General features: G+C 38.7%; 3 protein-coding genes across 3 annotated transcripts; all 3 read left to right on the forward strand.

Moving 5' to 3' along the window:
- The first annotated feature begins 3,128 nt into the window (after positions 1-3,128).
- Positions 3,129-6,888, forward strand: actb1 (actin, beta 1). The gene is made up of 6 exons (XM_067442129.1): positions 3,129-3,280; positions 4,262-4,386; positions 4,842-5,081; positions 5,455-5,893; positions 5,986-6,167; positions 6,252-6,888. Exons 2-6 carry the CDS (start codon positions 4,264-4,266, stop codon positions 6,393-6,395), a joined length of 1,128 nt encoding a protein of 375 aa, XP_067298230.1. The 5' UTR covers positions 3,129-3,280; positions 4,262-4,263; the 3' UTR covers positions 6,396-6,888.
- A 1,006-nt stretch (positions 6,889-7,894) lies between these two features.
- Positions 7,895-14,742, forward strand: fbxl18 (F-box and leucine-rich repeat protein 18). Its single transcript, XM_067442130.1, has 5 exons — positions 7,895-8,044; positions 8,598-8,795; positions 10,975-12,551; positions 13,789-14,007; positions 14,122-14,742. Exons 1-5 carry the CDS (start codon positions 8,024-8,026, stop codon positions 14,276-14,278), a joined length of 2,172 nt encoding a protein of 723 aa, XP_067298231.1. The 5' UTR covers positions 7,895-8,023; the 3' UTR covers positions 14,279-14,742.
- Positions 14,743-21,585: 6,843 nt separating this feature from the next.
- Positions 21,586-24,456, forward strand: LOC137074143 (endonuclease domain-containing 1 protein). The gene is made up of 3 exons (XM_067442835.1): positions 21,586-21,618; positions 21,835-22,153; positions 22,993-24,456. The coding sequence occupies exons 2-3, from the start codon at positions 21,872-21,874 to the stop codon at positions 23,629-23,631; spliced, it is 921 nt and encodes a 306-aa protein (XP_067298936.1). The 5' UTR covers positions 21,586-21,618; positions 21,835-21,871; the 3' UTR covers positions 23,632-24,456.
- Positions 24,457-25,760: the final 1,304 nt, after the last annotated feature.

Consider the following 25,760-nt stretch of genomic DNA (forward strand, 5'->3'; position numbering starts at 1 on the left):
ACAGCATGAAGTTGGCTTCTAACACATCTCAAATTGAAAGCACTGTGCTCTGAACCACTCTGAGAGAGATTAAATGGGACTGAAACATTGAAAAATACCTGGGGAAGGTTACCTGTGGAAGACAAACATTGACGTTACATCATGAGGCATGTACCTTACTGTCACAAGATCAATCATGCTTAGTTTCTTTTTGTCAACCTCAGTCATTTTGGTTATATTTCCATATTAGGAGTCTACCTGTTCCCATTGCTTATAGAGAGCAGCATCCACGAGTCCATCCCATCAGACCTTTGTCTGAGTGTGTGTTACCTGTCAATGTTTCCATATAGGGTACTCTAGGTCTGATGGGTGGAGACAGTCAGTTTAGGCCACTTATAGTGCTTCTGTGTGTTATCTTATTGTGTATTTCAATTATCCATATGTTTTAAGCAATAATGGAATACAGTAATTGTTTCTTTTCATTTTTTAATAAAAGAATCATGAAGAAGTGCAATGACAGCAGAGAGAGAAGCAGAGAGTCCCAATCACTCTTTCTAATTTCCGCTTTAAGGAATCACGTGACATTGCCTGGTCCAAAGTACAATACCATGTGACTCATTCAGAGATTGCCTTATAAGGAGATTGGCTGAATATCTCTTAAAGGGACACTGAACAAACTTTCTTTGTAAACAAGACACAACAGAAAGGTTATCTCTTTCCTTTATATTGGGCAGCGTGACACGTTTGAACTCTGTATGGCTATATGGGAAAAAAACCTTTCATTTAATTCTGTGTGCTTGTTTGTACCCTCCATCACAATAAACATGCCCTTATGTTAAAACAGCTGCTCAAACTAATAAATGAATGAACAATCACACTTTACAAGCTTACCAACCAGTTTATACGGTATAATTATTTCTGAGAGCAGACAAAATTAAAATTGGCTTACTTTATATTTCCTCTCTGATACAAGTTCCTGCGACTTCCTTTCACATTTGTCACATGCTGTAGCTGTAATACTTTAAGTTGTCTATCGCTCCTCCACTTCCTCTTTCTGTTTGAAACATCCTTATAAGGGCTTCGGTAATCTGCTGATGAGAGAAATATGGGATCTAAAACTGATAAAACACCATCATAAACACACACATACACCATTCATATTAATCTTAACCATGGGAGTCATGGACCCCCCCACACCCTTAACAAGAAGCTGATACTCACACACCCAAGAAACAATGAATGCTGTAACATACATCAATTTATAAAAATGTAGTGGCAATAGGTTGTAATGACTCATTCACCTCTGTGCTTACCTATGCTTTACAGTGCAGTGAGCTATGGTGTAACTTTAGGTTGAGTCACCTATTCAAAATTCAGTGTTAATATTGTTGCAAGCATCTGCTCATCTTGTTTGGTTGGGGGTGGGCAGGTGTAATGGGTATCACTGCAGTTAGAATAATCATTCCAGCTATCTATTGATGACAAGCTGCTTTTATTACTAGATAAATCACACATAGGGCGTTGACCAAACCGTGTGGTGACATACTGATACTTCAATATAAAGCTCCTGAATAGTTAATTAACATAAAGTATACAATTTGGTTGTCTTTTTAGTTCAACACTGATAAAATAGGACAATAACTTAGGAGCATCCCAGTCAAAACATGTTGCAACGTGTCTCATATTGCCTATGCTAAGGGCAACAAACATATAACAGGGATTATCACCTATTTATGGCACCATTGGAAAACGCATTTGCCAATAAAGGATTAACATATAGTTCCACTGTTAATATGAAATCAATATCGGGTCTCATTTAAATAGTATAAGAATATTTTTAGCTATAGCAATTTTATGACATTTGGGGCTAATTCAAAGTCTTACTTTAAGCAAACTAATAAGTTAGCCAGTGTTACCCTGGAAACTCTTCAAAACGCCTGCATTCAACATTTAGTAAAAGTTTAAGACAGTAACTGATATTTAATGTATAATTATTTTATAGCAACAAAGCATGTAGGCTAATATGCGAGCACTCCCAAGATCTGTCTAATGCAGCAGCAGCGTGAAACGTAATCGGTTATGACGTATTACGCAAAAGCCGGGTACTACACACAGGAAGTGTCCGCCGGTTCAGGCGAGCAACATGCCCTTGTTTTCTATCCCCTGCTTTGCAGACAGCCCGACATTCCAACATTAGTTGATGTTACATACTTCTGAGCAATGATGTATACAGGAGACAATGGTCCCAACTAAGATTGTAAACATTCCTTCTTTAATTTCTGAATGACTCCTGAAGCATCCACAGACTGCAACTTTAAATTATATTACAAACGGCTTCAAAGCATTGTGTGCACAAAAGTGACCTGCGATCATTTGAAACAATGCAACAGTTTTAATGTTGGTTTTAATGTTGATTTGTAGTTGATTTTAAAAATGGTGATGAGAAATAGCTGCACTTTAAAAGAGAGCCACGCCCACGTAGTTCATCTAATCCTTACTGACCTAAAACAATGAATTAATCGGATAGATGAACAATAAACGTCTTTTTATTAACTGACCCTGAATAAATCGCTTTTAACAAACATGTTTATGTCAAATACTGACTAAAAGTATGCGGCAGTATGTTCAATAATGCTCTTCTGATCTAACTCGTATTATACACTATGGTCATTTACAGTGCAATAACACATACATTAAATACAATACAATGAAATAAATTTGTAACGTTACTAATATAAACGTATGTCGTAATACCAGTGCTCCGTGTCCTGTCATTTCTGCAACCTGATTAAAGGCTTATTTAAATGTTTTTGTTCCTTCACTAGAGTTTCAGTGAACTAGTAACGTTAAGCAAACTGTTCGGTCGATATGTAAAATGTACGTTATTTTCAAAAAATTAAGCCACAGCTAAGCATCCTACTCTCAATCGTTAGGACAATTTCACTGCGCCCAATTCCGATTTATTGAAATATTCTTACTTCAGTAATATATATGGCTATGTGGTATTAAATTAACTTTTAATTTCTTACTTTTTCCAAATAATTTTGCCTGTTCGAATAGCTCTGCATTACATTATTTCAACTCAGTCAGAACTTGAATTTCAAGCAACTAGCTTGAAACTCGCCAAGTGGACGACGGCTGGCCAATCATATTGCTCGATGCCGAAAGTTTACCTTATATGGAAGGAGCCGGCCGCAACGCAAGGTATAAAACTGTGACCCACCTCACACATAGTATTGTGAGTTTTCAGTGCACGCTGAGAAGATCTTCCCCTTGTTCACAATAACCTACTAATACACAGGTGAGACAGCTTTTATAACATTTATATGGTTTTGATATTGATAATGGCGTTGGTTGGAGATTATGTTTTATTCCTTAAGCTACGCATTTTCAGTTCATATTGATAATGTGATTGAGTTAATTTTGAATACAGTTTGAGTAACGTTAATTTAAACGGTGTAATCTGTGGATTTTCCCAGCTCTGCTTTTAAGGTTGGAAATAGTGTGCTTTTTTTTCTCTTTTTAGAAGTAGTTATCAATCAGTAACGTTAGCAATTTTAGCTTTCTTAGCTGAAAGTACTTAACGTTAACCATTACGATTCCTTTTGTAACTAACGTTAGAGGGGCTTAGTTAAATCCACGCTTTGAATGTAAAGTGCTCTAATTCATATAACGTTAAGTTAATGCAATTAAATGTGGATTTAGTGGCGTAGTGTCTGTTCGCAGTTTGAATGGTGGGTGTGGCTACGCCAAAGCATTAACCGGCATCTCTAACCTTAGCCGTTTGGTTCGTTACCGTGAGGTTTAACTTTCATGGTTTTTAAAATGGTTGAAAGTTTCTTTGTTAAACGTTTGGCTGCAATGAACTTCGCAGACTTGTTATTTCTTATCACTAAATTGCACGCACTGCATAACTTATCGTATCTGCTGAAGTGCCTGCATTACAATTCCCTTTGACAAGGGGTTCATTTTCAACCATCAGGATTATAATGAGGATCGCTTGGTAAAGCGCTTATCTCGGCCTTTGAAACTGGGAGTGGTCGTGTCCGTTGGTCTGATTCCACGCGCTGAATCTCCGGCATTGAGCTGCTCGAACTTATTGCCATATAAGGCAATAGTGAGACTGCCTGACCACTTCCTTTGTCTCAAACCGATTGGTTTCAACCTTGCGCCTTTGCGCCGCCTACTGGCGAGTTGTCATGCGTACATCAAGCATTATCGCCGCCTATAAGAGAAACTAAGAATTGCACATCTAAAGATTTCACTCTCTTTTTCTGTACAGCCATGGATGAGGAAATCGCTGCCCTGGTCGTTGACAACGGCTCCGGTATGTGCAAAGCCGGTTTTGCTGGAGATGATGCCCCTCGTGCTGTTTTCCCTTCCATTGTTGGTCGACCCAGGCATCAGGTATTTATTTTATTTTTAAACCTTAGAAACGATCATGCTTAAATGTAGAATTCTAAACAAGCTGCCTTTATAGTGACATTTTATTAATTTATTTTTACAAAGCATCTTAATTGGACAGGAAGGCTGTTAATGTTGTATAATTTATAACGATACTCCAATTTCATCTGTAAAACAGCTCCACAGACGTTACTTAGTGTCACTAAGTACAATTTAACATGTTAAAGTACTAAAGTTATGAAACCACTGAAAAAACGGCTCTACATAGTGTCCTCTTTCTCTGACAGATGAGAACTTTAACTAAAATGTCAGCGCAGTGATCTAAACAGATTTTCTGAATGTGGCTGTCCTTTTAAGCCTGTATAGGTCCCCCTAATCCCTTTGCAAGATTAAACTACATGATTTTTCTTTGCACTTCCTCATTGCTGAGGTGCCTAATTTTATTTTCCTTTCATTAGGGAGTGATGGTTGGCATGGGACAGAAGGACTCCTATGTGGGAGATGAGGCTCAGAGCAAGAGAGGTATCCTGACCCTTAAGTATCCTATTGAGCACGGTATCGTGACCAACTGGGATGATATGGAGAAGATCTGGCACCACACCTTCTACAATGAGCTGCGTGTTGCCCCTGAGGAGCACCCTGTCCTGCTCACAGAGGCTCCCCTGAATCCCAAAGCCAACAGGGAGAAGATGACACAGGTGCGTTGGCTCATTCATATGATTTCTACTGCTGATTGACTTGTTTCCTCTTTGTTCATTTTTCTCTTCCATCCATTTCCTCTCAGGCGCTCTGTCCTCTCATGATCTCCTGATAGGAGGTTCAAAAGGTTTATCCTTCTTTGCTGCTTTTCTTGCACTCTCCTCCCCTTTTCCCCTTTTCCCTTTTTCTTGTATGGTAGCTCTTCTAACACTTCTTACTAGCACTGTCCTGTGTGTACCATATCAGCATGGTGTGCCAGGGAGGCTTCCTGCCTGATATTGCTCCCTTAACCATGTATTGGTTTGGGTGTGGATGCATTGGAAGTGTCTTAAGGGAGTTATTTAAACATCTAACTCTTGTTCTTTCCTACAGATCATGTTTGAGACCTTCAACACCCCTGCCATGTATGTGGCCATCCAGGCTGTGCTCTCCCTGTATGCTTCTGGTCGTACTACTGGTATTGTGATGGATTCTGGTGATGGTGTTACCCACACCGTGCCCATCTATGAGGGTTATGCTCTTCCCCATGCCATCCTGCGTTTGGATCTGGCTGGTCGTGACCTGACAGACTACCTGATGAAGATCCTAACAGAGCGTGGCTACAGCTTCACCACCACGGCCGAGAGAGAAATTGTCCGTGACATCAAGGAGAAGCTGTGCTACGTGGCCCTAGACTTCGAGCAGGAGATGGGAACCGCTGCCTCATCTTCCTCCCTGGAGAAGAGCTACGAGCTGCCTGACGGGCAGGTCATCACCATTGGAAACGAGCGTTTCCGTTGCCCTGAGGCTCTCTTCCAGCCTTCCTTCCTGGGTGAGTTTCATGCTGTGCAATGGACCGGCTTGTGTTAACCAATCCCTGTATTAACTGGTTTAGTTTGCCTAACTTTTGTTTCCTTTATGCAGGTATGGAATCTTGCGGTATTCACGAGACTACCTTCAACTCAATCATGAAGTGTGACGTCGACATCCGTAAGGATCTGTATGCCAACACAGTGCTGTCTGGAGGTACCACCATGTACCCTGGCATTGCTGACCGTATGCAGAAGGAGATTACTTCCCTGGCTCCTTCCACCATGAAGATCAAGGTGATGCACCATAAATGCATGCAAAGATGATGTTTAAGTTTGCTTGCAGTGGTTAAAGATAAGCTTACATCTCTTTTCTTGTAGATCATTGCTCCCCCTGAGCGCAAATACTCCGTCTGGATCGGTGGCTCCATCTTGGCCTCCCTGTCCACCTTCCAGCAGATGTGGATCAGCAAGCAGGAGTACGATGAGTCCGGCCCATCCATTGTCCACAGGAAGTGCTTCTAAACAGAACTATTGCCACCATAAATGGCCATGCAGTAGGATTCAAACGACCAACCTTAACCTCTCGAACAAGATGACATCAGCATGGCTTTTGCTCTGTATGGCGCATTGACTCAGGATGCGGAAACTGGAAAGGGAGGTAGTTGTCTTGCAGGGGATAAGCTTTCCCCGAGAGGACTTCAATGTACATTTCTTCTTTTTAGTCATTCCAGAAGCGTCTACCACTCTGCCCTCATCACAGTGGGCATACATGACCTTTGTTAAAGTGTTTGTAAATTATGTACTCAATACATGCTTTTCTTTTTTGTACTTCAGCCTTAAACTTGGTCCAGTTTGTTATTGTTGCAATGATGGGGAAAGCTTTACCTTTAAGTGAATATCTTGCAGGACTCCCCTAGGGTATGTGAATAAGGGACAATCCCTTGCCTCTGTAAGCCAGGGTGTCTCTGTACACTGACAAGTAAACCCAAATAAAACGTGCACATGTAAAACCACACACTGTCTGCTGTCTTCAGTTGATTTCTTGTTTTAAAATGATTTACTAAAATTGCTGTATGCAATGGGTTTGCAGTTCACTTACACACCACCTCCCCCTTAAGACATGCTCTTGGTCATGGCAAGTAAACCAGATCATTTAAATTCACTTTGCCGTTTAGTCTTCAAATGACAACCCCAGTTTCACAGACCAGGCTTAAGCCTGTCCCAGACTTAAATGCCTGTTTGAGCTGATTTAACTGATTGCAACCTGCTCTGACACCTTAATTTGTCAGTGTCAATATGCAAACTTTATGAAAGTTGCTTTAATTTACTAATTGAACTAAAGCCTTATCTGGTCTTAACATTAACAATTTGATATCAGGCCTAACTGTTTACAGAGGATTCAAGTAAAATTTGGTTTACTTTAGTTGCCACAATCACATGATTAGGACACAAACATACTCTATAAATGTTTTGGACAAACCACATGCACGGCTCATTCTGCATGCACAGATTTGGGGACAGGAATGTACAGTTATGTCTGGACAATGAACCCTACGTTTGAGTGCCTTCTCATTTCTCATATTGGGGATGAATTACATCTACACGTTCATTTGTTTTCATGTTACTATTTCACTGGCTACCCAACATGGAGTGTATACATTTGAAGGGGCTTTTCGTTTCTAGTCAATCCCGTAATTTACATCGGAGATATTGTATCCTGCTTCTGAGGAGCCACTGTCCTGGTGAGTTTAAAGCAACCCTAAATCAAACATTGTCTAACGAAGAGCAGCTAATCAAGCTCTTCAGGATCGCTTAAAAATACAAAGGTAGGTTGGGGAAAAAAACACTGGCTCCCTAGGAGCAGAGTTTAAGTGCTCTGTTTTACATTATAATTGTTACATTTGATTTGTAGACTGAAAACGGAGAAAATATTTGTCTTTTCGTTGTTTCAAATTAGACCACACCCGGCCGGGACCCTTTTCCTAGTTGCTCCGTACCGGAAATATGTACGTCTCCCAAATAATTCCGGTTGTGCTTCCGCTATGCGTGTGCCACTGCCAACCAATTGCTGAACTATACATTTATTGAGATGGCAAGAATTTGTTTTTGTGGATTAAATGACATATCGAAATACATTTCCCTAAAGCGGCATGGATAATCACTTTGAAACGGTAAGTTACAACAGAGGGCTGATCATTCATGCTAATATAGTTAGCTTCTGCATTTTGTTGCCTTTAAAGACTAATTTACTTAACCAACAACAATGTTTTGAAACGATTAGGATGTATTTATTTTTTATTATTTGTGACGCGAAGATGCGGGCTTCTTAGGGGGCAGATAAGCATGCAGATCTCTAAAATAACGCCTTGGAAAATATCACCATGATGATGACCATAGTTTATGTGATGATAATGTATTGACTACGTCTGTACTACAGTAATATAGTTTTTAAATACCGTAAATTCGTACCAGCGTAAAAAAAATGATGTGTAATTAGCGGCATGAAGGCTTTCTGACATTTTTTACATCGTGACAGCGGTTACCACAGTTGCATTGTAAGATTGGAGATATTTAAAAGTAAAATAAAAAAATAAACTATGCCTGAAGGACTTAAATGTCACAATTAGCAAACAATGAACTCTCCCTCTTGTTTAAAATAAAAACTCAACTAGTGCTTGTTTAAATGACTGAATGTGCTTGTTTTTTTCTCTTTATGCTCTCCAGGCTCTGTGCTGCTCAGATAGCATTTCTCAAACTTCTGTCACCATCTCAGATTTCTCAGATGAGATTCTACTGAATATCCTGCGATTCATTCCAAGCCATGACCTGATGCTCAATGTGAGTCAAGTGTGCCGCAAACTTCAAACTCTCTGTCTGGACAAGAGCTTAAGAGCCCACGTACACCTGCATAAAGAATACACGGTAAGCCTAAAAAACACACTTTCTGACAAACACACTGATTTAATTAGGGCAGATATTATTAAGAGCATAATTTCCCCTAAAAACACTATATTCTATTTCTATTTGAGGTTACAGAACTGTTAAACCACCTTGTGAATTGTGTATTAAACACACAATTCACAAGGTGAGTTCACAATTCACAATTCACAAGGTTACCTTTCTGCAGCTAAACAGCTCCAAAACTGAAGCTATCCTAGTCGGCACTCCACTTCAGGTCCAGAAGTCCGTTATCACCAGCATTGCTTTCTCTGATCAGGTCATTCGTCTTTCCACTTCAGTCACGAATCTGGGGGTCAGAATGGAATCACAGCTTACTTTTGAAGCGCACATCAAACACCTGTGTAAGACCTCCTTCTTCCACCTCAGAAACATTGCCAAACTTCGTCCCATTCTATCACTGGCTGATGCGGAGAAGCTTGTCCATGCCTTTATCTCCTCCAGGCTGGACTACTATAATGCGCTCCTTATTGGCATCCCTAGCAAAAATCTCCAGAGGCTGCAGTGTATTCAGAACAGCGCTGCTAGGATCCTCATGAGGGTGCGCAAATACAACCATATCACCCCCATTCTAAAATCACTCCACTGGCTTCCTGTGTCGTTCAGGATCGAGTACAAGATCTCTCTCCTTACCCACCAGTGCATCCATGGTGTTGCTCCCTCCTATCTCAAGGAACTCCTCACCACACAAACAGCCACTCGTAACCTCCGCTCTGTTTCGCTGTATCGCCTCAAAACTCCCACAGCCAATCTCTGTACTATGGGGGATCGGGCCTTCTGCTCTGCAGCCCCCAGTCTGTGGAATGCTCTCCCTGACCACCTGCGGACTCCACAGACTATAGATACTTTTAAGCGTGGTCTTAAAACCCACCTTTTTAGCAGAGCTTTTAATTGACTTGCTACTTGTTTAATTTATTTTATTTTTCGGTTTTATTTATTTATTGTTGTTGATTGTTTTGTTTTTTTAAATTCTGTAGCACTTTGAGATTTTGTTTAATATAAAGTGCATTATTATAATGTTTTGATGCCTGACGAGGGTTCAACAGTAAGGATTTTTCTGTTTTTGGGCCTGTTTCTGTTTTTCTAAATGTATATGTATTATTTTTATGGAATGCACATCCCCGACAAACACATTTCATCTTCTCTGATGCCATGTGAGAAGATACTAGTTCAGGACAATAATCTCTTCCGTCCAGCAACCTTGTCACTCACATGAGATTGTTGCAATTAGCAAATGACAATGATACACTCAATTCATGATGGACAAAATCAAGTTCAGCCATTTATTTTTCTCATCTGAGAAGTCAATTTACTCTGATATACATCACAATAAGGATGAAAAGATGATTGCAATTTCCATTTCATGGTGAATTTAAATGCATATTTATTTAATTTATTATTTAATGTTTATTTATTTTTAAACTATTGAAAAAAATATTCTTAATATACATTTTCACATATAATTTTACAATTGATTTCATCTAATGTACATGGGGGCATTTTAAGTAAATTTGTAATGTACATAAACTTTCATGAACTTTTCTTGGAAAATGATGTCAATTTCAACCCATTCATAGGTTACCAAGACTATTATACAAGTCTTTTGCGACCATGGACCACAAAATCGGAAGGGTTGATTCTTTATATTTTATTTTATTGAGATTTATGCATCATCTGAATGCTGGATTAATAAGCTTTACATTAATGTATGGTTTGTTAGGATAACTTTAACTTTTGTAAATCTGCAATCTTGAGTGTGCAAAAAAATCTAAATATTAAGAAAATCGCCTTTAAAGTTGTCCAAGCAATGTCCTTAGCAATGCATATTACTACTAATAATATTTTTATATATATTTTAGGTAGGTCATTTACAAAATATCTTTATGGAATATGATCTTTACTTCATAACAATAATTCTGTACCATACAATGTATTGTTGGCTATTGCCTTAAATTTTCCCGTGTGACTTATGACTGGTTTTGTGGTCCAGGGTCACAATTTTTGCAGTTGCAACTAAAACTCATCTATGTTAGCCATCTATTTCTGTCGTCTAAGATAATTTAACATATCTAACAGGTTTTAAAAAGTTGACAAACTGAATTTGTCTGAAATTCTTACCCTTTGAATTGCTTCTTATTCACAGGCAAATGATGATGCTGTGAAGCAGCTCTTGAAGAATTTCTCCGGTGACATCCAGACTTTAAACCTCAGTGGCTGCTACTGGTTGGCCGGCTCTACGGTGGAGCAGGTCACTCGCTGTAAGGGTCTAGTCAGACTGGACCTTTCAGGCTGCCGTTTGACGTCAATTCGGCTTTCGAATCTGCTGACCTCTCTTCGTTCTCTATGCTCGCTGGCATTAGATGTGGGGCCGGGGTTTGACCTCCAGCAGCTGAGTGCAGAGGGTAAGTCTGCTTTGGCACGCCTGCAGGAGCTCAAGCAGACTCTGTTGACTCCCTCTTATGGGGTGGTGCCATGCTGCAGTGCCCTACGACGCCTTCACCTCTATCTAGAGGCCAGCGAAGGCTGGAGGGAAGCAGGCGGCTGCGCACAGCTGATGGTGGGCCAGAGCAGCGTCCCGCACTATCAAAACCTGCGTTGGTTCTCCGCACGCCTCGCACCTGGTGAAGTTAATCGTACTTTGTTGGCGCTCTACTTGGCTGTTTTCAGTATGAGAGTGCCTGAGGGTCTTACAGGACTGGTACTGTCTGTGCCAGGCCCCGCACCACCAAGGCCGGTTGCAATGACGGCGCTGATGGAGAGCATGGCGTCAACAGTGGGAAATACCGTTAGCGCTCTCCAGCTTCCACGTACATGGTTGGATGGTGCTATACTAGGGCGAGTCCTAACACACGGCTGCCCCGTTTACCTAAATGTCTCACGCTGTTCATCTCCAGGGTTTAACCCTCTACATGTGCTCCTTAGTGCGGGTCGGGACCTTACACCTCTACGGAGTCTCAACCTGCGTGGCTGTGGCCGAGGACCTCTCGCAGAGAGCTGTGGAAAGAGTGAGGAGGAGATGGACACGGAGAGTGTCATAGCACTTACTGAATGTTGCCCGCATCTTGTTCAGCTTAATTTGTCTGCCACTCACTACCACCATGCTTTTCCCACGGGGCAGGATGGACACTTGTGTGGCGCTTTAGGACGTCTTGCTGACTTGTGTTCGCTGGCACTTCCGGTGTGCGCCTTGGCGCAATCCTCTCCAACGCCCGTTAACGCTCAGGACTCAAACTCAGACCTCACACCAAGGTCACTTCTTCTCGGCCTTAGAAAGAGCAGCCGTGTCGGCGTGCCTACATATCGACCCTCGACAGAGGTCATGGGGGGTCAGGGTGAGGAGTGGCAGGACAGGGGCTTCTGCATTCAGCCACTGCTTCAAGGTTGCCCAAATTTAGTGGAGCTGGAGCTGATTGGCTCAGGCTTTTCCTCTGCCATGCCACGGAATGAGCCGGCCATCCGCAAGGACCCTGTCGCATGCCCCTGGTCCTACAATGTCGGAGATGGCGAGTTGGCTGCTTTAGGAGGGATGAAATATTTGCGCAAGCTCACCCTTGCTCACTTACCGGGAGTTCTGAAGGGAACAGGATTGATCGATCTGGTTAAGGGGTGCAAGGACCTTAATTCGTTATCACTGGCGAATCTCGGATCATTAAAGACTGTGAATTACACGCACGCCCTGCTGGAGGCTCTTTCCTACTGCACTCAACTCAGGGACTTAAGGTGAATGCACACGCCACTATACACTCCATGTACAAAATTGAGCAAAGAATGTAGACTTGTCATAGCAGAAAGAAAATAAAACATTCAAACAGATATGCCACAAATCCTTTCATATTACAACTGCAGCTCACCAGTAGGGGGCAGCACCATACTGACAGTTTGGCTGTACATCCTGTATGTTTAAATTTTATTTTGTATTATTTCTGTACAATATGTTCCCTATGACCTTGATGTTTAGTTCTATTTCCATTGTGTATTTGGGGCAAACTATGCAGTTAGATGAATGTGGCACAGTAATCATAAATATATGAATTGTCTTTTGATCTATAACAGGGGTTTTCAAACCATTCCTGGAGCCTCCCCAGCACTGCACATTTTGGATATCTCCTTTATTGGCACACCCAGCTCAGGTCATGGATTACTAAACTAATCAGCTGATGAGTTAATACAGCTGTGTTAAATAAGACACTCGTCCAACATATGCGGCCCCCTAAGAAATGCATCTCAATAGATATGTTTACTTGCACTACTTTTCCAAGCTGATTTCAGATTCTTAAAGGGTTAGGCTTCTGTATAGTAAAAGGCACTGCATATGATGGATGGGTGTCTTATTTAACACAGCTGTATTAACTCATCAGCTGATTAGTTTAGTACTCCATGACCTGAGCTGGGTGTGTCTAATAAGGGAGATATCCAAAATGTGCAGTGCTGGGGAGGCTCCAGGAATGGTTTGAAAACCCCTGATCTATAATAAGTACTGAGCTAAATGGTGCAAGCATTAGTGAACAGTGATAGTAGAAGTTTCATTAATTTCATTTGATGACACATTATGGTATCTTAAGCCTTATTCAGATGTTTTTATTCAGATTTAAACGTTTATAAGAGTTATTAGTATGTGGTGTTATTGTTGTCTGAATTTAGAATGTCGGCAGGTAGCCAGAACTAATGTTTACCAATTATAATCTCTTAGAATAACACTGTCCATTATTTTGTTTCTCATGATTTTATTTCGGTGTGAATAAAAAAATAGTTGGAGTAGAAGAGAAAACAGTCGCTGAGCTTGTGTTTACTCAACTATATGTATATTAGTGAGTTTAGTGAGTTTTAATTTGGACCCTGGCTATAAGGAGAACTATACAGGATTAATTAATTCATTAGTTATATAGTTTTTAGCAGAATGTTTTTTCCCCTGTAACTCCTGCATTTATTCACTGTCTGTATATGTGTAAAACTGCAGGCTGGAGCAGCCCTACTTCAATGCAAACGCCGCATTTTTTGAAGAGCTCAGTCAGTGTCACCAGCTGAGGCGTCTTTGTCTAGTTTCTCGACATGGGACTTTCCAGCCCGCCGCTGTGACGGCCTTCATGCAGAGCTGCCCTGATGTCATCATGTGCCACATGTTCATGGGAGGCACCCTGGTGGCATGTAAAACACTGCAGAAAACCCTGCTGGACAGGTTAGTTGTTTAAAGAATCCTTAATAATAAAGATTTAACACGTGTATAATAGCAGTTCTGGAGGTAACCTGGTGTACATCAAATATTCACCTGTTTGTTTTCTTCCCCCTGCAGTTTTTCTATATCTCGTCCAGCCCTTAGTGTGGTGATTTACCCTTTACTGCACGAGGACCTGGCCCATGTGATCAGAGGTATGCCACTTTGCCACCTGGACGAGATCACACTTTTCAAAAGCCGTGTCGCTGAAGAGCCCATGAAACCGCAACTGTGACTGAGACAGACAAAAGGAGAAAACGGAAATCATGTGGTGCATTAACCTGGGTATATTTTGACCCGTGCTATTTTGTGAGAAAGAATTGATGCATTATAGGAAATCTCCTTTTGAAAAGCAAATAGCAATCTGGAAGATTCCAGGAAAAGCATTTGTTTTGACTTGAGAGATCATTGAGCTAAGTGGACAATCACATCATTCTCCAATAAAGAGCTGCTATGAACAAACTCTTTACCAGGTTGACATGTCATCTTTGCATATTCAAATGAACTCCAATCCTTTAAAATGAAGCATACATTAATACATTTTCTGAAGTGCTGTGGAACTTGCATCACATTAAAGGCATACATTTTCTTTTTTTAATCAAACATCCAGTTTATGGTAAATCACATTATACATTTTGGCTTCACATTTTATTGTCAAAGTTTAGTGTATACATATTTAGAGTAAACATTACAGAATATGATCATTGTCAGGAGTATAATCAGTGTTAAAAATATAATTCTCTGTACAAATCGAGTGTCCTCGAAGTTCTGTTTTGAGAAGCAGGGAATGCTTCAAGGAATGAAAACAATAAAACTATTTTAACAGAAATATAAAATTACATTAAGTGTAATAGTTTTGAACAGAAATGCTTATTTGAAACGATCTGTAACCGGTTAACATTATTTTGTAGGTCTGTTTAATATTTTAATTTGGCAGTCAACCAATCATGGCTTTAAATAGAACGACTTATGCAAATCTGAATGTTGACATCCAACATTAGGGATGTGCACATGCTCAGCTGGCAAGTCATTTTTATCCAATGCCACCAGTCTACACTACAATGCACTAGCATTACACAATATGCTAGAGCGCCATTTAGAGCTACATTTCTATTTGGAGAGGAGTTTTCGTTTTTGGGAAGATATGTCTTTAAACAACTACATTTAGTCTTTCCTAAAGGAAATGTGTAAAGTATGATCCCTGAACTTCAGGGGTCGCAATCAAGTTTGCCAAATGATGCAAAATGCTTACAAACCTTTGCTGACAAATAAGCAAGAATACGCAGGTAGCTTACAGAGTGAGTACACATTTACATATACCAACATTGTTTGAACATTGGCAAACTTAAATACAAATATTTGTATAACTGGTGGTGCATTTTGAAAGCAAAATTAAGAGATTCAGCCCCCTTTCATTGGCCAAACAGAGAGTGATTATATTTCATTTGACATTTATACATTTTTCATTTTACAAAAGAGACCTGCTCAAGGCAGCAGCCACACATAGGCTACAACATGTATTTAAACAAAGGCATTTTACATAAAACAGTCACACATCTCCCTGTCATAGATTTGACCAACACACCCTCAGCACCAGGTCCTTCAGCACCCACTCATTCCCAGTCACCTGAATATTAACCTGCTACACCCTCAGGCTCAGCAAGCACCGGTTCACAGCAGCTTTAATTAAAATGTCAGGAGATACATTGATGACGTTACTGTTAAAAATGCACTTCCATAATAGTGAGTGTTGGCAAAAACGGTTGTCATTCATTTCTATGTTGAGGTGGCAGGGGTGTTGTCAGCAACTGCTGAATGTAACTAATAAAGTAACTTGTAATCTTACTTAGTTACTTTTAAAATCAAGTAATCTGTAAAGTAACTAAGTTACTTTTAAAGGAGTAATCTGTTTGCTTGTTGTTTAAAGGCAACACTGTTTGCTACTCCACTTTAGCACACGCATGGGTTAAATGTATGTTTAACAGCACAAGCTAATTCAGTTTTGTTATGGAGTTTCCATAGGCTTAATTGTGTTTTAACACAATTTTGCATAAGTGACTTAAAAACTACAGCGTTGAATAATTATAACATAGCTGTGTGTATATATATATATATATATATATATATATATATATATATATATATATATATATATATAATTCCGTAACTCAAAGGCATTACATTATATATTGATATTATCATTTTTAATTTCCCACTAAACTTCACTAACTACAGAACTGCAGTTTCTGTGAAAACAGGTTTATAAAGCCGTCTCATTACAGTGAAATGCGGAATCATCTGTACACAAAAATGTTGGAAATGATGCAAATGTGCAGTTTTGCACTTTGATAAGCAATTTAAATTTTGATTGACCAATGCTTTGTCAAAGTAATGCTGCAAAATACAACGTTAAGAGATGTTTTGTGTAAAAAATAAAAAATGAATTCACCCCCGTATCACACACCCCTAACATGTCAGGAGTGCAGTAACAGTGCTTCATTTGTGACTCTAGACCACAAACCCAGTCATAAGTCGGACACAGGTATATTTGTGGCAATAGCCAACAATACATTGTATGGGTCAAATTAGTACATTTTTCTTTGATGCTAAAAATTATTAGGATGTTAATTAAAGATCATGTTTCATGAAGATATTTTGTAAATTTCCTGTACTGTAAATATATCCAAAATGTATTATTATTATTAATAATATGCATTGTTAATGAATTCATTTGGAAAATCTAAAGGGGATTTGCTCAATATTTATTTATTTATTTATTTTTGCATCCTCAGATTCCAGATTTTGAGAAACTGCAAGCTATTCTTCAGTTTTTAATTAATCGCACTGACTCTTGGTCTTCATTTTTCACTTCTGGTCTTGGTTCCTAAACTGATAATGCCTATAACAGGATGTAAACTTATGAGCAGAACTGTTGGTTCTGTATTTTTAATTAAGCTAACTGGACAGCACTTGAACGTCCATGAAAGAGAAGCAGGACGCTGAGTGGTTTTAGTTAGCTTTTTATTTTAGCTGAGTTAAAATAAAATGGTTGAGAAAGCACATTCACTAAAAGGGTATAAGGGAGGAAATTATAGAGGAGAAGGACAGGTGAAAAACAAAACGTGCATGATAGAGTGGTGAGTAACAGTTAGTGTTTGACTGGATACAATTAGCTTTAGTTTTTAATTGTTAGTAATTGTTGTTATTTGTTGTTATTGTTTGTTAGACCTGTGTTATGTGATTCAATTTTATGTACACAGAGTCCAGCAACTGATATTTGCCTAATTTGTAGAATAATTTATTGAATATGGGTGAGATCAGAATTATCACATGGCGATGTTGTCACAATAAATATATCTCAGTAAAGGTTTATGAGTTAAAAGCACAGTTACACAAATTTATTGTATCACTGCAATAAAAGACAATTATATTAAGCAAGTGGTAACTACAAAGCCTAATGATGGTAGATTTTAGCTCAACATTTGCCTGCACGCAAGTTGTAACAAGAACTTCAATGAATGTTTAAATAATGTTCTTTTCCCCCTTCAATAGATTATTTGTAGGTATATTTTTTTTATCTAAAAATGAACTCTAATCAAGAAATGTACTTAATTTTGTCCTGTCTTTCTGCTAAAACAAGAAATAGCCTAAAAGTATAAAGGGTTTAAGACAGTACAGAAGACAATTGTACATTGAACCTCATAAAGTAATTGATAAAATTGCACCCAAAAAAAAGCATAGGCTACAGAAGCATGTTTAAATTTATTTGATTTTTATTCTGCAACGTTAAAAAAATCAATTTTTTAATGTCTAAAAATTTTAGGCAAAGTACCCACATTTATCTACTACAAATGGGAACAATTTAAATTTCTTCAACTATATCACAGACTTTGTGAGGTGATAACAATATTGTGTGTGTGTGTGTGTGTGTGTGTGTGTGTGTGTGTGTGTGTGTGTGTGTGTGTGTGTGTGTGTGTGTGTGTGTGTGTGCGTGCGCGCGTGTGCGTCTGCGTGTGCGCGACACCTGGTAATCCCTACGTTATGGCAATATCCGAAATCCTTGTCCTTGTGGGGACATTTTTAGGTCCCCATGAGGAAAACATCTTATAAATCACACAGAAGGAGTTTTTTTGAGAAAGTAAAAATGCAGAATGTTTCCTGTGATGGGTAGGTTTAGGGGCAGGGGCAGTGTAAGGGGATAGGATGTACAGTTTTTCCAGTATGAAATCCATTGCGCCTATGGAAAGTCCCCATTAAACATGAAAACACGACATGTGCGCACGCGTGTGTGTGTGTGTGTGTGTGTGTGTGTGTGTGTGTGTGTATGAGAGAGTGAGAGAGAGAGCAACTTAACATAAATATAGGCATTATGTAGAGTTATCAAAATCACAAAAATGTTCTCAGTTGTTTCAAAACACTTTACAACCTACCCCGCCAATGTCACCCATTGTTTAGCTAGCTGTATTAGCATGGTGCTTTGAAATTAGCAGGAGGTTAATGCACCATTCTTACCACTCATATACCTGATATAACTCATACAACATTATCTACAACGAAAGAAGTACCAATCAAAATATATATATATATATTTTTTTACTTTCTTACCTCAGAATTAGATTTTCTGCTGTAGCTTAAGGAGATAAAGCAACACAGACTGGAAAACCTCCATGTGGGATCATAAAGGAAGTCAGAGAAAGCTGAAACTGTCATATGACTCCTATCTTATCTGTGATTTGTGGAATTTGTCGTATTACAATTCTCCCCATGTTACATCTATACCCGGTCTCCCCTACCACTTTGACAAACATCAGGACATGGAAAGCACAAGTTTGTAATGCATGTGCTGCCGACTTATAGCCTAGTCCGCAGGCACGTGCCGGCCCTGACAGTACCCCTATCAGACAAAGAAAAAAAAAGTGAAGCTTTCAAAATAAATGAAACGTGTTGTCAGTTTTGGTTGAGTTTTCTCTGTGAGTTGGTAACGTTTTACCTGCCCAGTTAGGTTCCATGGTTATTAATTAGCTCTACACAGGTATTGTCTCGGTCAATCATTCTCTGTGTATTTAAGCTCTCAGTTTCCTTGTCTGGTGTCCAAGAGTAGGCTATGTTAACACAACAATGATTTACTAAAAACAGACGACAATGTTATCAAAATGATCCCCGTTCACATGGATCTGCGAAAATTAGTAAAAAAGTTGTGCATGAAGGCCAGAAGTTGGCGAAATCACTTTGTCCAGAAAAATGTAATATGCATATGTGATCTAACACACATTTGCATGATGTCACTGTTTTCACAAAGTCATGTTTTTGTTGTTTACATGCATGGAGATGATAAAGGCATCATTGTGTTTTACATGTAATTATCCAATTCTTCGAATTGTTTTTTCCCCCGGTAATGTTTAATTATAATGATGTTTGACTGTAATTAAAAATTGAAAAGATTATAGAGTTTATGAATAGAGTGCACCATATATTACACTAATATGGATTAAAGATTGATGTAGTTTTATTATTATTATTGAAACAAAATGCCTCTTTATCAGACAGACATCCATTAGATTTTAACTCATGCTGTGCACATTTCCACTGTGGCAAACTGCTAAACCACAAAACTGACACAGATTGAATCCTGGTTTCATTGTAAGATTGTAAAGTTCCATAATTACAAACATTTACCTTGAAAAAATTCATATACAGTTCGGGGCAGAATTATTGGCACCCCTGGTAAATATGATCGAAGATAGCTGTAAAAATAAATCTGCATTGTTTATCCTTATGATCTATTTCACAAATGAATAAATAATCTAACATTTCATTGAAGTAAAAGAATGGAAAGTCTGGAGAAGAAAAAAATCACATTATGAAATAAATGTTTTTCTCCAAAACTAATTGGCCAAAATTACTGACACCCCTAGAATATTTTATGAGTAAAATATCTCTCAAGTATATTCCCATTAAAGTTAAAAACATTTAGCATATCAGGCTGACTAAATTGTCCAGCTATGTCTTGTTTCACAGGAGTACGAGAGTACACAGGAGTGTGTTTATTCAAAATGAGTAAACACAAAGGCCAAATTCCCGAAATCATTCATCACAATGAGTAAACCAAAGAATATAGTTCTGATGTGCAGCAAAATATTGTTGAGCTTTACAAAATAGAAAGTGACTTTAAGAAAATAGCTAAAGCATTGAAAATCCCGATTTCCACCACCAGGGCAATAATTAGGAAGCTCCAATCAACTAATGATGTAAAAAATCTGCCTGGAAGAGGACGTGTGTCTGTATCGTCCTAATGTACGGTGAGGAGGAAAGTTTGAGTGGCCAAAGACTCTCAGCAGATTCAGTTGTCAGACGCGAATGGATCATCAAAAGGGACCGGATTTCTGTGTTCAGATAAAACTAAAAACAAGATTTTTTTGACAGCAAATCCACCAGATGGGTATGGTTGCAAACAGGTTTAAAAAGTGCCCCATGCCCAGGGTAAAATACTGCAAGATCTTTAATATTGTGGGCCTATTTTTTTGCTGGAGGTCCTGGGCATCTTGTTCAGATACATAGTATCATGGATTCTAGCTGATGCCAACAGATAAATAACCAAAACCTGAACGTTATAATGGGTTGGATCTTCGAAATGGAATATTCGAAATTGCCCGTCTCGTTGTAGACTTGTTTCCTATTGGCTATTGTGACAGTACAGACATTATTACAATCTTGCTCATCCCGATAAATATCAAACATGTTTGATATGATTGGGGCGAGCCCGTTTTGCGTGAGAGCAGATAGGGAGGTGCAAGATTTTATGTGGGAACGCCTCACATTACCAGATAATCTGCGCTGAACATCGAAACTGATCGAGTCCTGGAAAAGATTTTTTCCAGGGGAAAAGAGGGGAAAATCGGGCATAAATCAGCCTAAAACTCCTGTAGTGTGAGCCAGGCATAACATTGGTTACTCAATGTTAAGTGGTCTCTTAATTTAGTACTCCGCTGCCACAGTTGTGTGGAATCTAATGCGTTGCAACTTGGAATATACGGCTCGAGTTGCTTCAGATTATTTTATGACATGTTAGCATCCACTTTTGTAATATAAATCTTAATGGCATTAAATGGGAAAGCGCAAGCAGGACATTTTGTGTGTGTGTGTGTGTGTGTGTGTGTGTGTGCGCGTGTGCGGGCGTGCGTGTGTGTGTGTGTGTGTGTGTGTGTGTGTGTGTGTGTGTGTGTGTGTGTGTGTGTGTGTGTTCCAGGAAGTAGATTAATGGGTAGGTTAATGTATGGGTGAAAATATGTCGATACAGAAGAAAGCCTCTTGGCAGTATGACTGATAAGCCTTAAAGGAGCTGTCCCTTAAAAAACGGATCATTTCAGACAGAGGGCCACAATGACAGTTGGAAATCATTGTTTTCCCGCATATATTTGTTTTTATTTTGTGCAAAAAAACTTTATTAACCTTATAAGTGAACCTCAAGGAACATATGAATAAAAAGTGGCATGACCCCTTTAAAAGACAGGAGGAGGAGGATAGAAACACCCCCCATCTCACTGCAACACCAGTGTATCCTTGCCTTTGGTGTCGGTATGTACTGTAGTATTTTAAGAGCTTTACATTTTATACTTTATTATCTATTGTGTATTAAGACTGGACTTTAATATGCATCATGTGTCTTATACATGCTTGCAATATTGTCTCTTTGACTTGTGCTGTACATTTTAGGAAAAGGTTTATATGTTCTTTAAATATTAAACTATATAAGCTATTTAAAAAAATCACATGTGGTTGTTGTTCTTGCAGAGATCTTGATCATTCCTCATCTCATCCGCTTTTCATCATGACGCTGCATCTTTTTGTGCTGGTGTTCTTTCTTCTCTCCTGTGGTTCGGCCAGAGTTGTGTCAGATTTTGAGCAGGAGTGTGGTGGATTTTTTGCATTAGGAAAATCGCCAACAAAATTTAATGATCCACAGTACAAGCAGATCTGCCAAAACCTAAATAATCAGTACTATTATGCCACATATTATGATACTGACAGGAAGATCCCAGTGTACTCCGCCTACAAGTTTGAAGGGATAAAGGACTGCGAAAGAAAAAACAATTGGTACATTGAACCTCAAGTAAGTCAAATAGTACTATAAACTATTCTATTAAAGATTATATGCTGTTATTGTTTAGTATTGTTTATATTATATTGGACATAGTTGTTTCAAATGGACTGATAACAGAAATTAAAGTAATATTATGACCTTTCTATTAATAAGCCCAGCATATAGTTAAATATCAAACCAAGTAACATTTATTTTAAAGTAAAATTAAAGACAATGTTGCAAAATGTTGTTTGTTGGGTGTCAAATAACAAATCAACTGATTTATTTTAATAATAAATTTAACAGACATTTTTGCATATAAGTCACATCTGTGTGAACTTGAGGAGAACTGACTTTATATAAGGAATAAATGTAAAAACTGTCTCAGAAAAGAGGTTACTTCTGAGAAAAGCCCTAATAGTGTTTGTTTGATAGCACTTGGTTTGGATTCTTGTACAGTTGATCCACACTACATGAGCAAATCAGGCCATAGAAAAATGTCAAAAGTCCTTCATTCAAAATATGCACGTAACAATTGAATTAAGGTCAAATATGTAAAATAAATAATAAATCAAAATGTATATTTAATAATAATAATAAAATATTTTATATATCATATTTTCTTAGATACATGTGCCACACTTGGTTGGACTTGGATAGGTAGTCCGAGCTGCATGAAGGCAGGGGCTCATTTGCATATTCCTGATTCTGCATGTACTAAATGAAGGGTGTAGAATTACATTCAAGCTATTTTATAGCATGAATAAATAGTTTTCACAGTAAAGAACGTTTAAATGCGCCATTTTTTTTATGATCAAAAAACGTGAACTCTTCTTAAACTCATGTTTTCAATTGATTCACTATTGCAGCTGGATGATAATAATAATGTACCACACATGGCATCCGAGGGGTCTGTGCCTAAAGAACTACGTGGACGCCATCAAGCTCTCAACGGAGATTATGAGAAGTCTGGGTATGACAGAGGTCATCTGGCACCCGTTTACCATGCAGGATCACAGGACTGTGCTGACACCACCTTCACTCTCACTAATGCTGCTCCACAAAACCCCTCTTTTAACAGCGGTCAGTGGAGGGTACTAGAAAGAAACATTGCAAATACACTATCCGAGCAATGTCTACCAAAAAGGTATTCTGTTTACATAGTAACAGGGGTGACACCAGGTACAAAGAATCTGAACAACAGAGTGAATGTGCCTAGTCATTTCTGGACTGCATACTGCTGCTTAGACCAGAATAACAAATGTCAAAAATCAGGAGGATTTATTGGAGAAAACAAGAACATTGCTCCAATAGAAAAAAATGTGACCGTTTTAAATACAGATTTGGCCAGTCTTTATAAATTCCCATCTTTTGAGGTGTTTGATAGACGTATAGTACCTCTATCAGCAAATAGCGAAAAAATTAAACCTTGCATAATAAATGTAATGTGTAGTCAGTGTTGGTTTTGTTTTCTCTGGGCTTTGTTTCTGTTTTACCTGCCTAGTTAGTTTACTTAGTTAAATACAACAGAAAAAAATATATGAATGAAATGAACAATTTAGCCTAATAGCCTACTATATAGAAATGGAAAAAAAGTAATGAAATGCAAAGAACATAATAAAATAAGACATATAGTCATCACTGCATGAATTAAATAAACAGATATTCTTATTAAAGTTACTGATGTTATTCAGGGAAGAGCAGTGAATGATTCTCTCGTTTTCTTTTGTTGTTTAATGACAGAGAGAGAAGCGGGCTTATCAGCTGCGGTCACTTTAAGACCTAATGCACAGACCAAATACTCTGACATGTTTCAATTACTTTCCCAGCTAACAGAATAATTCTCCTGTTCAATAATCCTCCTCACCAAAGACATAACTGATTAAGTCGCCAAAAAGGATATTTTGACATATTCTTGAATGTACTTTACATGTGACGTTACATGATTGATTTCGACTGATTTGGATGCTATGTGGTGACACCGCATCGCTTTAAAGGAAAGGAACGTAAAGTGGCATATTGTTGTCATAATCAATGGAAGCAAAAATCTAAACCGAAACTAAAACACAGCCCTAAATAGCTGATTCTTGAGCTATTCTTGAGAGGGGCCCCTGGCGGTTCAGGGCCCTACGCAGCTTGCATACTTTGTGTATATGGAGGATCGGCTCTGGCTCTACACCTGTTCTGTCAGACAGGGGTGTCCTGAATTCAGGATCTCCTTTTATTGTTATTTCTTATGCATCTGTTGGGATTATTTTATGATGATTTTAACTCCTCTATGTAAAGCACTTCTAATTACCATTGTGTATGAAATGTGCTTTATAAATAAACTTGTCTTGTCAATTATCCTCTGTGAATTTAAGCCCTCATAAGTTTCATTGTTTGGTATTGCCTAGTTTAATGTGGTTGTGTTTCATTCTCCTGTGATTTCCTTGTTGGATTTATTAGGGGCCGAAGGTACTATAGCCCTTACTGTATTAGTAAGTTTTATTAAAATCCTTCGTCCTTAATGGGAGTCTATAGCAGCCCTATAAAAATGAAATTTGGCACACTTGTAGTAATCATAATAAGTAGTAATCTGACCAAATTTGGGATTTCTAGGGTCAACTCTATAGCGCCACCACCAGTTCAAAATGCAAAAAGGTGCAGTTTTAACTTGAACACTTTGATGAAACTCAGTACACCTGATTCCTCTCATCATGCTGATCACATTCAACGTTTTACATTAAGACTCCACCCATTACAGTAGTGGCCATTTTGAGAAGTACAGAATTACACTTTTTTTAGCTGCTCCTCTCTCAAAACTTCTCCAATAAATCTAAAAACCACTAGGCCAGTGTTACATATTTTGTCAGTTGAGTACTTGAAAATATCCCAAATGTTTCCAACTATTTGTAAATTGTGAGGGAATTGCTATTTTAACCAAGGAATCGGGACGTGTAGCCTGACAAGCCAGACCCACATCAAGATGTTTGGTCTGGAAACTCATCACTGACAGGGCTCAATCCGAGGGGCGGGATAAACGGTTGTCTTTCAAATTCCCCCTGCACGCGATAGAATAGCGCTACACCAACCAGAGCAATGAAGGTGAAGCGGAGCTCGTTGAAAGATTAACTTTCAGCAAAACTCCGAACACATCTCCCCTTTTTAAAAATGACTTCAGTGCCGTTCTTTGTTCTTTTCTCAGAGAAAAGCTTAACTCCAAGTCTTCCAGAGTCACTGTCAAAGCTGATAAAAGCCGGAAAAGCAGGAATGGCGTCTGTGTCCTGAATCGATACGCTGATTCATCTTTGTTTTGAAATCACCCCATCGCTATACAAGTCCTTATTTCGGGGAGTTTTGCGCACAAAAACTATTCTTGTCGCTTCATAAAATTATTGTACAACCAATAGTGGGATGGACGTCTTTAGTGCCTTTTATACTGTAGGTCTTGAAAGAGGAAATTACATTTTGGCCAATGGAGGCCTTTCTGAGCCATCGGATTTCAACAAAAATATCTTAATTTGTGTTCTGAAGATGAAGTCTTACGGGTGTCGAACGACATTAGGGTGAGTAATTAATGACAGAATTTTCATTTTTGGGTGAACTAACCCTTTAAGTGTCAGAAATCAGAAAAAAACAGCAGAACCATTAGAAA

Source organism: Pseudorasbora parva, chromosome 4 (genome assembly GCF_024679245.1).
Source record: "Pseudorasbora parva isolate DD20220531a chromosome 4, ASM2467924v1, whole genome shotgun sequence".
Lineage (NCBI taxonomy): Eukaryota > Metazoa > Chordata > Actinopteri > Cypriniformes > Gobionidae > Pseudorasbora > Pseudorasbora parva.